Source organism: Prionailurus viverrinus, chromosome A2, assembly GCF_022837055.1.
Source record: "Prionailurus viverrinus isolate Anna chromosome A2, UM_Priviv_1.0, whole genome shotgun sequence".
In the NCBI taxonomy this organism is placed as follows: domain Eukaryota; kingdom Metazoa; phylum Chordata; class Mammalia; order Carnivora; family Felidae; genus Prionailurus; species Prionailurus viverrinus.
The window spans coordinates 45,726,474-45,740,556 of NC_062562.1; the positions used below are offsets into that span (position 1 = coordinate 45,726,474).

The 14,083-nt window shown below is 39.6% G+C and overlaps 1 protein-coding gene across 1 annotated transcript; it reads left to right on the forward strand.

The window, feature by feature from the left end:
- The first annotated feature begins 9 nt into the window (after window positions 1–9).
- Window positions 10–13,393, forward strand: LOC125160984 (histone-lysine N-methyltransferase SETMAR). The gene is made up of 2 exons (XM_047850535.1): window positions 10–226; window positions 9,877–13,393. Exons 1-2 carry the CDS (start codon window positions 110–112, stop codon window positions 10,660–10,662), a joined length of 903 nt encoding a protein of 300 aa, XP_047706491.1. The 5' UTR covers window positions 10–109; the 3' UTR covers window positions 10,663–13,393.
- The last annotated feature ends 690 nt before the right edge of the window (window positions 13,394–14,083 follow it).

The following is a 14,083-nucleotide window of genomic DNA, read 5'->3' on the forward strand; positions in this document are numbered from 1 at the left end:
CGACCCGTGATTCCCAGCATCCTCTGCGAGGCTCAAAATCATCTAGGTGGCCAGCGCCTCGAGACGACAGGAAATGTCCGCGGGAGAGTAGAAAGAGAGTCTTGCGGGAATGGCAACGTCTAAGGAGGGGCCTGAGAGACCGACGGAGCGCCTGGATATTGCGCGCGGCCTGGAGAACGTGCCCGTGAGCGCGTGGCCCCCGGGGGCGGAGCCAGAGCCTTTCCAGGTAGGGGGCGGGGCTCGGCCGCAGAGACTGGGGCTGGTGGGTGCCGGCGCCCAGCTCTCCGGGGAAGTTTGCCCACCACGGGCACTGAGGGCTCAGCCACCCGGGTGGAGCTGGCGCCGGTCCAGGTGGGGGGCGGAGCTGAATAGCCCCAAGGACCAAGTGCGTTGCTTGCCCACCGGGCCGAAGTTCTGTGGTGCTCATACCGCAAGTTGTACCCGTACTTCTCGACGTTCTTTCTTACTCCATCGCAGAGCTGTTTCGCGCAGGAATAGCTCTTACATGCTCAGGTTTTCGTCTTTATCTTATTTATTTATTTATTTATTTATTTATTTATTTATTTATTTATTTATTTATTTATTTTTATTTTTTTAATGTTTATTTTTCAGAGAGAGAGAGAGAGAGACAGCATGAGCGGGGGAGGGGTAGACAGGGAGACACCGAATCCATCTGAGCTGTCTGGGCAGAACCCGACCTAGTGCTCCAACTTACGAACTGTGAGATCATGACCTGAAGCGAGGTTGGCGCTCCAACGACTGAGCCACACAGGCACCCCGGTTTTAGTCTTTTTCTATGAACCCTCCGTAATGACCTTAACAACAAGAATATTCCTCTTTTCTGCCTGTAGACTGGCAGTTCCCTGAAGGGCAAAGCCAAGCGTTTCGTGTGGTCCCTTGGAAACAGCCCTGAGAAACTGGCCTTTTTTTCCCCCTGGTTCTGTCCCCAGAACTCACTGAGGGATCGGGGCAAATCATTTACCTCGCTGGTGTCAGGTGTCTCATATGTAAGATAAGGCATGGGCCGTATTAACGGCCCTCAGCCTAGTGGTAGGGTTACAAACTTAGGTCCTAGTCCCTAGGATGAGACTTTGCTGAGTCTCCCTCGTGGTCTGAGGTCTTTTGCAAATATAAACTAGCCTCAGCTAAGCCTTGGAATCCTCCCGTGTACGATTAAAATAATAGTGCCTCTCCCGGATTGCTTTGAGAATTACAAGTAAAATGCACTTCTGGTTTGCTAAAAGAACTCAGGAAATGTTCTGCACTGTTACCACATCAAAACCTTTCCTGAAATAACTTTCCCACTCCTGTGACTTTGGACTGCTTGTTGCCTAAATAATATGACTAAAAAACAATGATGGAGTGAAAGGAGCGCTGGACTTGGAAGTAGGAGAGGGTGAGTTCAGGGCTTGGCCATCTTAGCTATTTCTTGGAGCCTGAGCTTCTTCATCTGTAAATGAAAATAATTAAAAATGTATAACCCTTGTCATGTACATTGTCAGTATGGAGCCCCGTGTGCCCCGCCTTCCTAGGGTTGTTGTGAAGCTCAAATAAAACAGTAGATTCAATAGCAATTTTCAGAGTGGGCAGGATATTAATGTTAGAAAAGGTTATTTTTCCTCAAACTACCTCCGGCAGTTTATGGTTAATAATATAGTTGGCTAGGACCAAACACTTTAGGGATTCAACTGTAATCCCTAAAAGCTTATTCAGTACCAAACATTGCCGAATATGTGGTCCAAAATCCTGACAAATGTTTTCTTTATTCAGCAAATAATTGATTGTGTATAATGTGCTAGGCGTTAAGCTAGACGTAGAAGATAAAATGGTGACAACTTTTCTTTTGAGCTTACAAGACCACATAGAAAGCATTCATTTGCTATGGGGGTCAGGAGGAGAGGGTAGAGGGAGGAGAAAGGAAGCCTTATGACTGATACTTACACCTACAGTTAATGGGCATAAGTGAAAATCTGGAGACCAAGACTCAATCCCACAGTATTCTAGCTGCCAGCCTATATGCATAGCTCTGGATAGAGTCAGGATTACTAAGATCCTTCCTCAAGGAGCTTATAGTCTTTTTTTTTTTTTTTTTTTTTCAACGTTTATTTATTTTTGGGACAGAGAGAGACAGAGCATGAACGGGGGAGGGGCAGAGAGAGAGGGAGACACAGAATCAGAAACAGGCTCCAGGCTCTGAGCCATCAGCCCAGAGCCCGACGCGGGGCTCGAACTCACGGACGGCGAGATCGTGACCTGGCTGAAGTCGGACGCTTAACCGACTGCGCCACCCAGGCGCCCCTAGGAGCTTATAGTCTTGATAAAACATGCTTGAAACATATTTATGACAAGCCTGAAGTGCCTTTAACTAGTTTGCTTTCATATATTCATAGAGCACAAAACAAGTCTTATGAAAGGTCAAAACAGCTTGCTTACCCCAAACCCTGCCTTCACAGGCATGTACACACATAGGAATTAAGGCATGAAAAACTCAAGTTAAAAATAACTTTGTGTCTAGTTTGCCTTTGAGTACTGTGTGAAAAGGCAAAAAGAACATTCACATATTCATACTGGAAACAAGCCTATCATAATGCCATCTGTGTTGAAAGCCAAACAGAAAGTAAACTAATTGATTTTCTTCAACTGAGTGTTGAATCTAGCCTTTTTTTCAGGTTTCTGAAACCAGCTTTCAGGTTTCTGAAACATTAAGATTTCAGCTTGGCCTTGACAAGAATTATCTGGCTCACACGCTCTTAATAGCTGCTTGAAGCAAAAACAAACTCATGGGGTAGAGGCCAAGTACAAAGATTCATGTAGCTGGTGTTTCAACACAACCAAAAAAGGAATGAAGATTTTCACAGTACTTCCTTAAAATTCAGAATCAAGGCCTAGGTTTTAAGCCCAAAATATTATGCAGTGTCATAGTTAAGTTTCTGGGGCTTTGATATAGAATGTGACTTAGAAAAGTCAGACTTCTGATCAGAAGTTATCAAGAAGTGCAGTCAAGCAGCCAAAAAATATTTCCTACGCCAGCTGCCCTGTGCCTAGCGCTCTGAAAAGTAACTCATCCCCCATTATTGTGTCATACCCCAAATCACAGCACCATTTCTTTGAGACATATATTTGTTAAAAAAAACAAGACTTACACTTGTAGTAGAACTGGAGATCCCTACAGGCCATGCCATTTAAATCCCAAAGTTCATGCTTTTAATAAGTGCAGGTCTAGTTCAGAAAAGAGAGAGATTGCGTTTGAGACTAGCCAAGGAGGTGTATTTGCTTTTCGACATGATGTCTCCTGGGCTTCTTGAGTGACGATGGTTTATAAAAAAGTTTTAAGTTTTGTGTCAAAAAACTTGAAATCTCCACCCAGTTCTTCAAGGATCTGGTTTCTGCTACATGATTTTGCCTTTGTCATTTTGCATTTATTCCCAACTCTTGCATGATCAATGATTGCATTTTGATACATACCAAGAAAAAGTAAAATTTATGTTATTACAATACAAAGAAATGATAAAAATCCCATTCTTTGTGTCCTTTTTGTATTTTTCTGACTGGTTCTTTCTAAAACCTGGCATGTGCACATAATGGGCAATAAGGCAATATTTGTGGATGAATGAAAGATGTGTGTGCTGGGTCAATTCTTAGTTTCCTCCCTTTCAAGATGAATAAGTAATGGAAGATAGGAATATAGTCACATGGTCTCCTAGAGATAATTTTGGTTTGACTATGTTTGAACCTGGAAAATTTAACTTCAGAATCTGTTGTTTCCACCACCCTACTAGATAGCCTACATAATTCATATTGAACACTTATGTGCCAGCCACTAGAGTAAGCTTTGTACATGGATTCTTTGACTTTATTTTCCTTCACAGCCACCTTTGAGATAGACAGAAAGGAAATATTTAGAGAGATTAAGTAATGTGCCAGAAATATATGATGTTTTACATATAAAACCTAGAAATAACATCTAGAAGCATTGAAGGAAGCTACTATTCTAAAGATATAAAGGGCCTGGCACTGAGTATGGTGTTAGTTATTTAAATTTAATAATATCTGGGGTGGGGGACAGGTACAGGTATTATTCTTGTTTTATAGGTGCTTACCTGAAGCTTGCCCTAAGTCACAATGCTATCAAGAGGATTGTATATGTGTCTATGTTCTGTACGTGTCTCCTTTAGGACATTCCATGCTCTACATTAAGAAGGTCTCCACTAGGGAGCCTGGATGGCTCAGTTGGTTAAGCATCCAACTCTTGATTTCTGCTCAGGTCACGATCTCATGATCCGTGGGATCGAGCCCTGTGTACGGCTCTGGGCTGACAGTGCAGAGCCTGCTTGGGATTCTCTCTCTCCTATCTCTCTGTCCCTCCCCCAGCTCATGTTTTCTCTCAAAATAAGTAAACATTTAAAAAAAAAGCTCACCATTGCCTGTCACAGGCATCTCTGGCCTCCTGCACATTTTGCCTTAGCCTCATCTCCCAACTGGAGACCTGAATTCTCATTACCATTTATATCTTTGACTAAATTTTTCAGCCATTTCCTGGAACCATTGTCAGTTTCCACCATGAATATATCAATAAAGAGTCATTTGTCTGTGGGGCGCCTATGTGGTTCAGTGTCTGACTCTTGATTTCAGCGTAGGTCATGATCTCACAGTTCATGGGATCAAACCCTGCATCGGGCTCCACACTGACAGCACGGAGCCTGCTTGGGATTCTCTCTCTGTCTCTCTCGGTCTGCCCCTCCTCTGCTCACTCACTCTCTTCTCTCAAAGTAAATAAATAAATTATAAAAAAGAAAAAAGAGTCATTTGCGAGAAATAAAAATACAATATAAACTAACTCAAGCATAAAAAGGAAGGAATTGCCTCATAACAGCAAAGTCCAAGAGTGGTAATTATAGGCATGTCCAGATATAAGAACTCTAACGATGTCATCAGATATTTCTTTCTACCACCTCCACCCTTTGCACACCTGCTCCTCTTTCCGCTGGTTGGCTACACATTCAGTAGGTCTTACGTATGCAGTAGAATTTGAGATTTCCAGGTGAACAGGTAGAATGAGAATGTCTCTTGCTGATTGTTTAAGCAGAAATCCCAGAATCTTTTTTTTTATGTTTATTTGAGAGAGTGAGCATGAGCGGGGGAGGGGCAGAGGGAGAGGGGGTAGAGGATCCAAAGCCCACTCTGCACTGACAGCACAGAGCCCAATGTAGGGCTCAATCCCATGAGCCGTGAGATCATGACCTGAGCTGAAGTTGGACACTCAACTGACTGAGTCACCCTGGCACCCCAAGAATTATTTTTCACTGATCTGGCTTAAGTACTGAGCAGATCCAACCAAACACTGTTGAAAGGAACAAATGATGACCTGATTAACCAAGTATCCCCCATCCTAACCACTGAGACAGTAGTGGGAAGGTTTCCCTGAGAAGTCAAGGTGCTGTTATCAGAAGAAAAGGAACAGATGCTGGATGAGTAAAAACATGTCCTCTGTGGTCTCATTCCTCAAGCTTTGATCTCTCCTTGGTTGAAGGTAAGCACAAAAATCCTCAGGGTAACTCCCTTTTTTCTGAATCAGTTTGGTCCTGGGCTTTGTTCCAGGAAGTAGAGGACAGACTATGGAAAGAGCTACAAATTGGGAGCCTTTAAACTCAGGTCAACTGACTCCCCATTTATGATGCACTTAACATTAGCTTTCAGATTCTCAAGAGTTAACAATTTGCATAACATAATATTTGAATAGAATATAAGGTCAGTGACATCAGATTATTTCTGAAAACAATTTTTCAATATGTAGTTAGATACCTGTAAATCATGTTAAATTAGAAATGGTTTTCAAAAGATTATTCTTTAGCCATTTTTCTAAGTCAGGTGAATCATCTTCCTGGAGTGGTATTTTACTGACTGTTTAAGGAAGAGAAAATGGAAATATATGGAGATAAAATGATTTGTGTTAAGCATTGGTTTCTGGATTAAGGATTACATCCATAAGGGAAAACAAATATTCTCTTCAAACAAGAAGTTTATCCAGAGGTCTCTATTATCTTTTGGAAGGTGTCTGCAGCTCATTTGGAATTATTTATAATCTATCTCTAAAAGACCTTAGATTGTGCATCAAGTTTAAATTCCAGAATTTAAAAAAAAAAAACAAAAACTGTATCACTAGATTCTCCAATATCTTTTTTTAAATATGTAAATAAAAATAAGCAAATAAATGTATTTTTCCAAACCTCACCACACCCAAATAAATTCAACAAAGAATAATATGCTCTTCTGGTTAGAAAACAGCAATAAGTCAGACTTGATTTTAAAAGGAATTATCTGTATCCAAAAAAAAAAAAAATCACTTTAGACTTTAGTGATTTATATGGTACTTTAAAAATATGTGCACTTTTAAGAAGAAATTAATTTAAAAGAATTCTTCATGAGAAGTTTAACAGAGAAACAGTAAAATCTTCATTTTGCAAGTACTTTTTAAAAATGTCTCATAACCATTTATGTTTCAACCTTGACTCTTTCAAAAGCTGGAAGTAGATTCTGTATAAAACAGCAGCCATTGAATTTGACTGATAGGGCATCTTTTTCTAAGCCATTCTTTATCCCTTTAGGACATCTCTACTAAGCTAAAGCTGTAAGAAATGACACAAACAAGAGAAGCTATTTCCGCTCTCCACCCCCAAATCACTTTTTCAGCAGAGTGTTGGCCTTCCCCCACAGGTGCTCCCACTCATACTCCTCATCTTACCCAAAGGATGTCAATCCTTACCCCAGCTCAACGTTTTTTAAAATGTAGGGTTTTGAGCCTAACTGCATAGCTCCACCAAGGCTCCACCACAGGGTATGTAAGTACATGTTGTTTAATACTTTCTCCAAAGCTTAGTCCTGAGAGATAGGCGGTTCAGACATTCCTCTAGATACTCTTAAAATCTATCCCTGAATTAAAGCCTCTGCAGCTGGTCCCTCACAGTACTGCTCTTGCTCTCTCTGCATGGGCAGCATGCCAGTAGCCTTTGTTGAAAGTCAGAATGAGAAACAGCCCATGAAACTGCTTTCTGGAAGAGAATGGTTTAGACAGACACAATGGTGAAATTTCCCTCCAGTTTCCATACTGGAAAAAGTCAGTACTTCTGAACAGTGAGAATGTTCTTTATGGATAGTGTAAGCCATATGTCATATCGTATTTCCCTCTTGGAAGTGGCTGTGCTCAGAACCAAACATCCAGTTTACTTCTGGATAGGCACACTTTGTGTGCCTAAGCTCTCTCAACTAGCTCTTACTGTTCTTCACCTTACATTTCCTATGTATTGTTCATTTATCTTATATCTTTGTTAGTCTCATTAAATCCTTTTTGGAACAATGCAGCTGTGCAGCTGTGATTTTGTGATAAGAAATACATATGTGATCTTTGTCCCCATTTCTGGCACCAAGTTCCTAGAACCCTTGTTATTCACTAAGTGATGAGAGCAGCCAAAGGTATCTTTTGTTATGTTAATGAGGCAAGTTTTGGAAAGCACCTGAAGGTGAGAGCTGGTTGCCGGTGGAGCCAACCAGGTGATTTGAGAGTTGGAACTTTCAGTACCCTCACCCCTAACCTCCAGCTACAAGAGGGGCTAGAGGTTGAATCATTTGCCCGTAGCCAGTTTTAATCAATCTTGCCTCTGTGATCAAGCCTCCATAAAAGCCCAAGAAAACAGGGTTCAGAGAGCTGGGAGCAAAGGTGCTGCGAGTGTGGCATGCCTGCGGACGGCATGGAAGCTCCTCTCCCTCTCCCCATACCTTGCCCTGTTCATCTCTTCCATCTGGCTGTTCTGAGTTGTATCCTTTTACAATAAACTGGTGTCTGCTATGTAAAATTTTTCTCTGAGTTCTGTGAGCAATTCTAGCAAATTAAGCGAACCCAAGGAGGGGATTTTGAGAACTTCTGATTTACAGCTTGTTGGCCATAAGTTCAGTAACAACGTGGATTAGTGACTGGTGTCTGAAGTCCAAGGAAGGGGTCATGGGAACCTCCAGTATACAACCCATCAGTTAGAAGCACATATGACAACTTGAGCTTGGGACTGGTTTCTGAAGGTGGTGGGAAGCAGTCTTAGGACTGACTCCTTAGACTGTGGAATGTGATGCTATTGGATAGTGTCAGAACTGAGTTGAATTACAGTATACCGACCTGGTGTGCGAAGCATTGCTTGTTAGAGGTGTGGGAAAACCCCACACTACCACCACACTGAAGTTGGGTCCAAGAACACTAACAGCATGTATAAATGAATTAGTTTCCATTTAAGCAAAAACTATTCTATACATAAGGAAATATCTGGGCTTATAAGAGATACTTTAGGGGTGCCAGGGTGGCTCAGTCAGTTAAGCGTCCGACTTCAGCTCAGATCATGATCTCATGGTTCATGAGATCGAGCCCTGTGTCTGGCTCTGTGCTGACAGCTCAGAGCCTGGAGCCTGCTTCGGATTCTGTGTGTGTGTGTGTGTGTGTGTGTGTGTGTGTGTGTGTGTGTGTCTGCCCCTCCCCTGCTCATGCTCTCTCTCTCTGTCTCAAAAATAAAGAAAAACATTAAAAAAGTAACGAGATGCACTTTAATCTTTAAGGTTTGGAAATATGCTTCATTATGCTAGTGAGGAAATAACCGGAGATCAGTTTTCACACAGAGATTTTAGACTTGAGACTTTCTTCTTTTTCTGTAATGTAAGAAACTTTTCCATATTATCTCTTTACCATTTAATAAAAACAGGATTTCTTCACATGTATGTAATACACCTACATTTATTAATATCTGTATAACAAGTATGATTTTTGGAATTCTGTCTGCAATTTCTTGGCCAATTTTGCCTATTTTTAACATTGTGAAGACTCAAGTAAAACTCTGAAGTAATAGTGTCTTTTTTGAACATCAAAGAATATTTAGGAATTTAAGTAATCTTCAAGTTAAGAATTCCTTTAAAAATCAATGGAAGACTTTCTTCCACAGTCCACTTTTCATTAAGTTATTTATCATTTATGACTTTCTTATCCCCAAAAAGCATCTGCGATGACTCAATAAAATACATACATGCAGGGGTGCCTGGGCAGCTCAGTCAGTTTAAGCATCAGAATCTTGATTTTGGCTCAGGTCATGAACTCATGGTTTGTTGAAGCTCCAAATGGGATTTTCTCTCTCTCCCTCTCTCTCTCTGCCCCTCCCCCCGCTTGTGTGCGCATGCGCACACATGCACGCACTCTCTCAAAATAAGCAAACATTTAAGAAAAATACATACATACATTTATATTGTTAGATAAATGTGAAAAGATCAAGAGCCAAGGGCGAAATTCTTAACTGCATTCAAAAACTAAACTCAGCACTGATTATTCTGATATTAAAGAAGAAAACAAAATGAGTTACCAATCTTCCAATTTCTGATGAGAGAAAAACTTTTTTCTTTTGTTACCCCATACCTAAAATAAAACCACAGAGTTTTAAATGTAAAAATTAATCTTGGGGTGCCTGGGTGGCTCTGTCAGTGAAGCATCCAATTCTTGACTTCAGCTCAGGTCATAATCTTACGGTTCACAGGTTCAAGCCCCACATCAGGCTCTGCACTGACATTGCCGAGCCTGCTCGAGATTCTCTCTCTCCCTTTCTCTCTGCCCCTCCCCCACTCACTAACTCTCTCTCAAAATAAATAAACTTTAAAAAAGTAAAAATTAATCTTTTTAAATTGAAGAGGTATGTTTTCAAACAATATTTTAACAGATTGTTGTTCTTTGTTAGTTTCGTTTGAACCTATTTTTATATATGTTGGAATTAGGAAGTGTCTCATCCAAAAGCTGCTTGAAATGTGTATGAAATACATGCCATGGCATGCTGACTTACAGCATTTCTGGTTTTGCAGTATACTCCTGACCACGTAGCTGGACCTGGAACAGACATCGATCCCACACAAATAACCTTTCCGGGATGCATTTGTCTCAAAACCTGCCTCCCTGGTACTTGCTCCTGTCTCCGTCATGCAGAGAACTATGATGATAATTCCTGCCTTATAGATACAGGATCCCAAGGCAAGTGTGCCAACCCGGTTTTTGAATGCAATATCCTGTGCCAGTGCAGTGACCAGTGCAAGAACAGAGTGGTCCAGCAAGGTCTACAGTTCCAACTCCAGGTGTTCAAGACGGATAAAAAAGGCTGGGGACTTCGTACCTTGGAATTTATACCAAAAGGACGGTTTGTCTGTGAATATGCCGGAGAAGTTTTGGGATACTCTGAAGTACAGAGAAGAATTCAGTTACAAACAATACAGGACCCAAATTACATTATAGCCGTCAGAGAACATGTTTACAGTGGGCAGGTAATAGAAACATTTGTTGATCCTGCCTCTATAGGAAATATTGGAAGATTTCTTAACCATTCTTGTGAGCCAAACCTGTTGATGATTCCTGTCCGAATTGACTCAATGGTACCCAAGTTGGCACTTTTTGCAGCCAAAGACATTTTGCCAGAAGAAGAACTCTCTTATGACTATTCGGGAAGATTTCTTAATTTAATGGACAGCAAAGACAAAGAAAGGCTAGATCAAGGGAAAACAAGAAAACCTTGTTATTGCGGCACCAGGTCGTGTGCTGCTTTCCTCCCTTATGACAGTTCACTATACTGCCCCTTAGGAAAGTCAAACATAAGTTAGGAATGAAAAAATTCCTAACCTAAGAGTCAAAAGAGTCTATTCCAAGTCTTTCCTAAACACTGAGTTAAATGCATTTACTTTATTACCATGTTTTTAAAAATGGTGACACTTCTATTTTTGAGAACAAACATTAATAGATATGCTTCTGTGTAACTGTTAATATAATAATATGTAAACATTTTATAATTATAAATTACTGTAAATTAGAAGGTTAAAAGGTAGCATATATCTTTATGGAATTAAAACATAAAAATTGGCTTCAATTTGAAGTCAATTTCCACTGACTTCATTGAAACTGGAAATGTGTACCTTGGAAACAGTTTTGGCCCAAGAGTAATGAAGATCATACTTGGAAAATTAGGCTTTTCAAATTGATTTTTAATGATTTTTTAAAATTCCAAATTTATATTTACAAATTATCAGTGGCTAAATGGAAATTTTTGCTTTAATTGGAACTATTTCCTTCTCCCTCTTATTCTCAATATTATGTCTCAGTACCAGTTTAGCTCTGAAGCATAAAGCAGGAGTAGATTCAGGATATCAACGGGAGACTAACTTGGATAGAACAGAAGATTTTAAACTCAGGAAGGTCTTGTTGTAAGGGTGGGGGGAGGTGAAACTTGCCCAAATTGTTTTCATTCTCCTGAGTGTTCAAAGAGTATTTGTGCAACATATTTCTAATTTCAGCTTTGGCACTTTTCAGTGTATTAGTGTTAAGCAAGTTACTGAACCTCTCTAAATCTGAATTCCCTTTTCTGGATATAGCAATATTGGGAAGATCAAATGAGTTAAACCTTGTAAAGGGTTTACCACCATTACTCAGTACTAGGATGGCTATAATAAAAAAAGACACAGGGGCACCTGGGTGGCTCAGTTGGTTAAGCACCCAACTCTTGATCTCAGCTCAGGAACTCGATCTCAGGGCTGTGAGTTCAAGCCCCACACTGGACTTAAAAAATTAAAAAAATTTTAAAAGACACAAGTGTTAACAAGGACATGGAGAAATTGGAAACTTCATATATTGCTGGTGGAGGTGTAAAACTGCACAACTATTTTGTAAAGCCTTTGGGTTAATTCCTTAAAACATTAGATATAAAGTAAACCACATGTTCCAGTAACTCCATTCCTAGGTATGAGCTCCGGAGAAACAAAAACATGTTCACAGAAAAGCCTGTACACAAATATTCATAGTGGCATTATTCATAATAGCCAAAAAGTTGACCCACCCCAAATGTCCATTGACTGATGAATAAATAAACAAAATGTGGTATCCTTACTGTGGAACATAATTCACCCATAAAAAGGAATAAAAAGTATTGATATACACCACAACATGGATGAACCTTGAAAATATTATGCTAAATGAAAGAAGCAAGATACAAAAAGGCTACATATTATGTGATTCTGTTTGAATGCAATATGCAGAATAGGCAATTCCATAGAGATAAAAGAAGATTAGTATTTGCCAGTGGCTGGTGGGGAGGGAGGTATAGGAAGTGATTCCTAATAGGTATAGGGTTGCTCTTAGGGTAAATGTATGTACTAAAAAACACTCTCAAGGGGTGAGTTTTCTGTTATATGATTTATACCTCCATTAAGCTGTTATAAGAAAAGGGAAGAAGACATGAGTGCCTCTCCTTTGGAAGCTGATAACCAATGATGCTGAACATTGCTCTCAGGAAAAACTCTTCAGGTCCCAGAGAAATGCTTCTCCAGTCACCTTATGCCCTAAAACCAGACACAAGTGTGCCTAATGCTGTGATTGTGGCCATTACCACTATCAGAGATGACCACTGCTTCAGAGTACAGTGAGATTTTGAAGCACACAAGTGTTTGGTTTGATAAGAACATAAATGAAGCCATTAACTTGTCAGGTCCTTCCTTTCAGATGGCATGAATGCAATTCTTAAATAACAAAGTGTGGTTTCCTTGTAGTGTTGAATGCTAGTTTTCTCCTTTCTCTTTCTGTTTGTTTGTAGTTGCAGGCGTACTCACACATTAGCACTGTATTCATTACATTTGCACATGGAGACACACATTTGGCAACATTAAACAATTCATATTACTTTTAAACTTGTAGATGTGCAGTCTAGAAGTTTGATATTGGTTCTGCACATTACTTCACACTACTTGGTTGTCATTATGTTACTTTTAAGAAACGGTTAAAATTGATAGTTGTGATAGTTTATTTTTTTAAAATTAAAATATTTTCTGCAATAATAATTCATTAAATGCAATCCCATTACAGTGTTTGAACAGGATAAGTAAATTCCATGGTTTATTTTCAAATCTGTCTTTGCAGAGTGAAGCTTTCTCAAATTGAAATTAATAAAAAAAAAATATCAAAGAGCTACTCTGACTCAGGAAAGATGGTCTCATTTATTTATTTATTTATTTAGTGTTTATTATTTTGAGAGAGAGATAGACACTAGTGGGGGAGGGGCAGAGAGAATGAGGGAGACACAGAATCCAAAGCAGGCTTCAGGCTGTGAGCTATCAGCACAGAGCCCAACGCAGGGCTCGAACCCATGAACCGCAAGGTCATGGCCTGAGCTGAAGTAGGGTGCTTAACTGACTGAGCCACCAGGTGCCCCAGGATGGTCTCATTTAGTATCATTGTTAATAGAACACGAACTATATGAAAATCTTGCTTATAACAACACAGTTTATGATTTTACTAAAAAGAAAATAAGAAAAAATAGAGTCTTTGAAATAAATATATAATAATTTATGATTCAGGTCATTATTTTATTATCCATCTAAACATTGCCAGTTCAGTTGGGTGCCCATGCATGAGCAAGGATAATTAAGTTTAGTCATATCTGATATTTTGCCTATTTTCAGTCATATAAAAAAATGACTTTATACATGCTTTCCATTCTTGTGATTATGAAGTTATTTTTGTCCAAGTAGGAAGATAACTTGGTTTGTAACTCTTAACTATTTCTACGTATTGCCTATAGTTCTCCCACAAGCTGTCTGGCCTTCACACTTATAAGGAAGGGATGAGCTAGCTTCCCTAGCAAGGATCACATAAAATAATGGATGTATATAGGCTATAACATACTATATAAATTTTGATATCATTTCAGACCTATTTCTGTGTTAACACTGCTATACAGAACAGACAGCATATTACCATAGACATCTTTGGTTACATCAAAATTCATTTAGATTCAATATAACAGTAGGAGTGTCTTGGTGGTACAGGTTATGAAAATATTAGAATAAACTCCTAAAGGAGGTCTGTGAATCATTTAAGTGAAAGGACACCTGTCTTTGGCCATTTAAGTGTAGCTAAAATTATAGGCAAAATCTGAAGTTGGAGTTCCTTTTTGCTTTAAAACTATTAGGGATTTCCCCAGGATAATTAAAATCTCCTCTATTCTTGTGTATACACCTATTCAGTTAATAGGATTAC

Bases quoted from the DNA above. Each gene is read 5' to 3' on its own strand.
- LOC125160984 (XM_047850535.1), top strand. From the start codon at position 110: ATGGCAACGTCTAAGGAGGGGCCTGAGAGACCGACGGAGCGCCTGGAT. The intron at 227-9,876 runs GTAGGGGGCGGG...CTGGTTTTGCAG, and splicing joins CGGAGCCAGAGCCTTTCCAG to TATACTCCTGACCACGTAGC.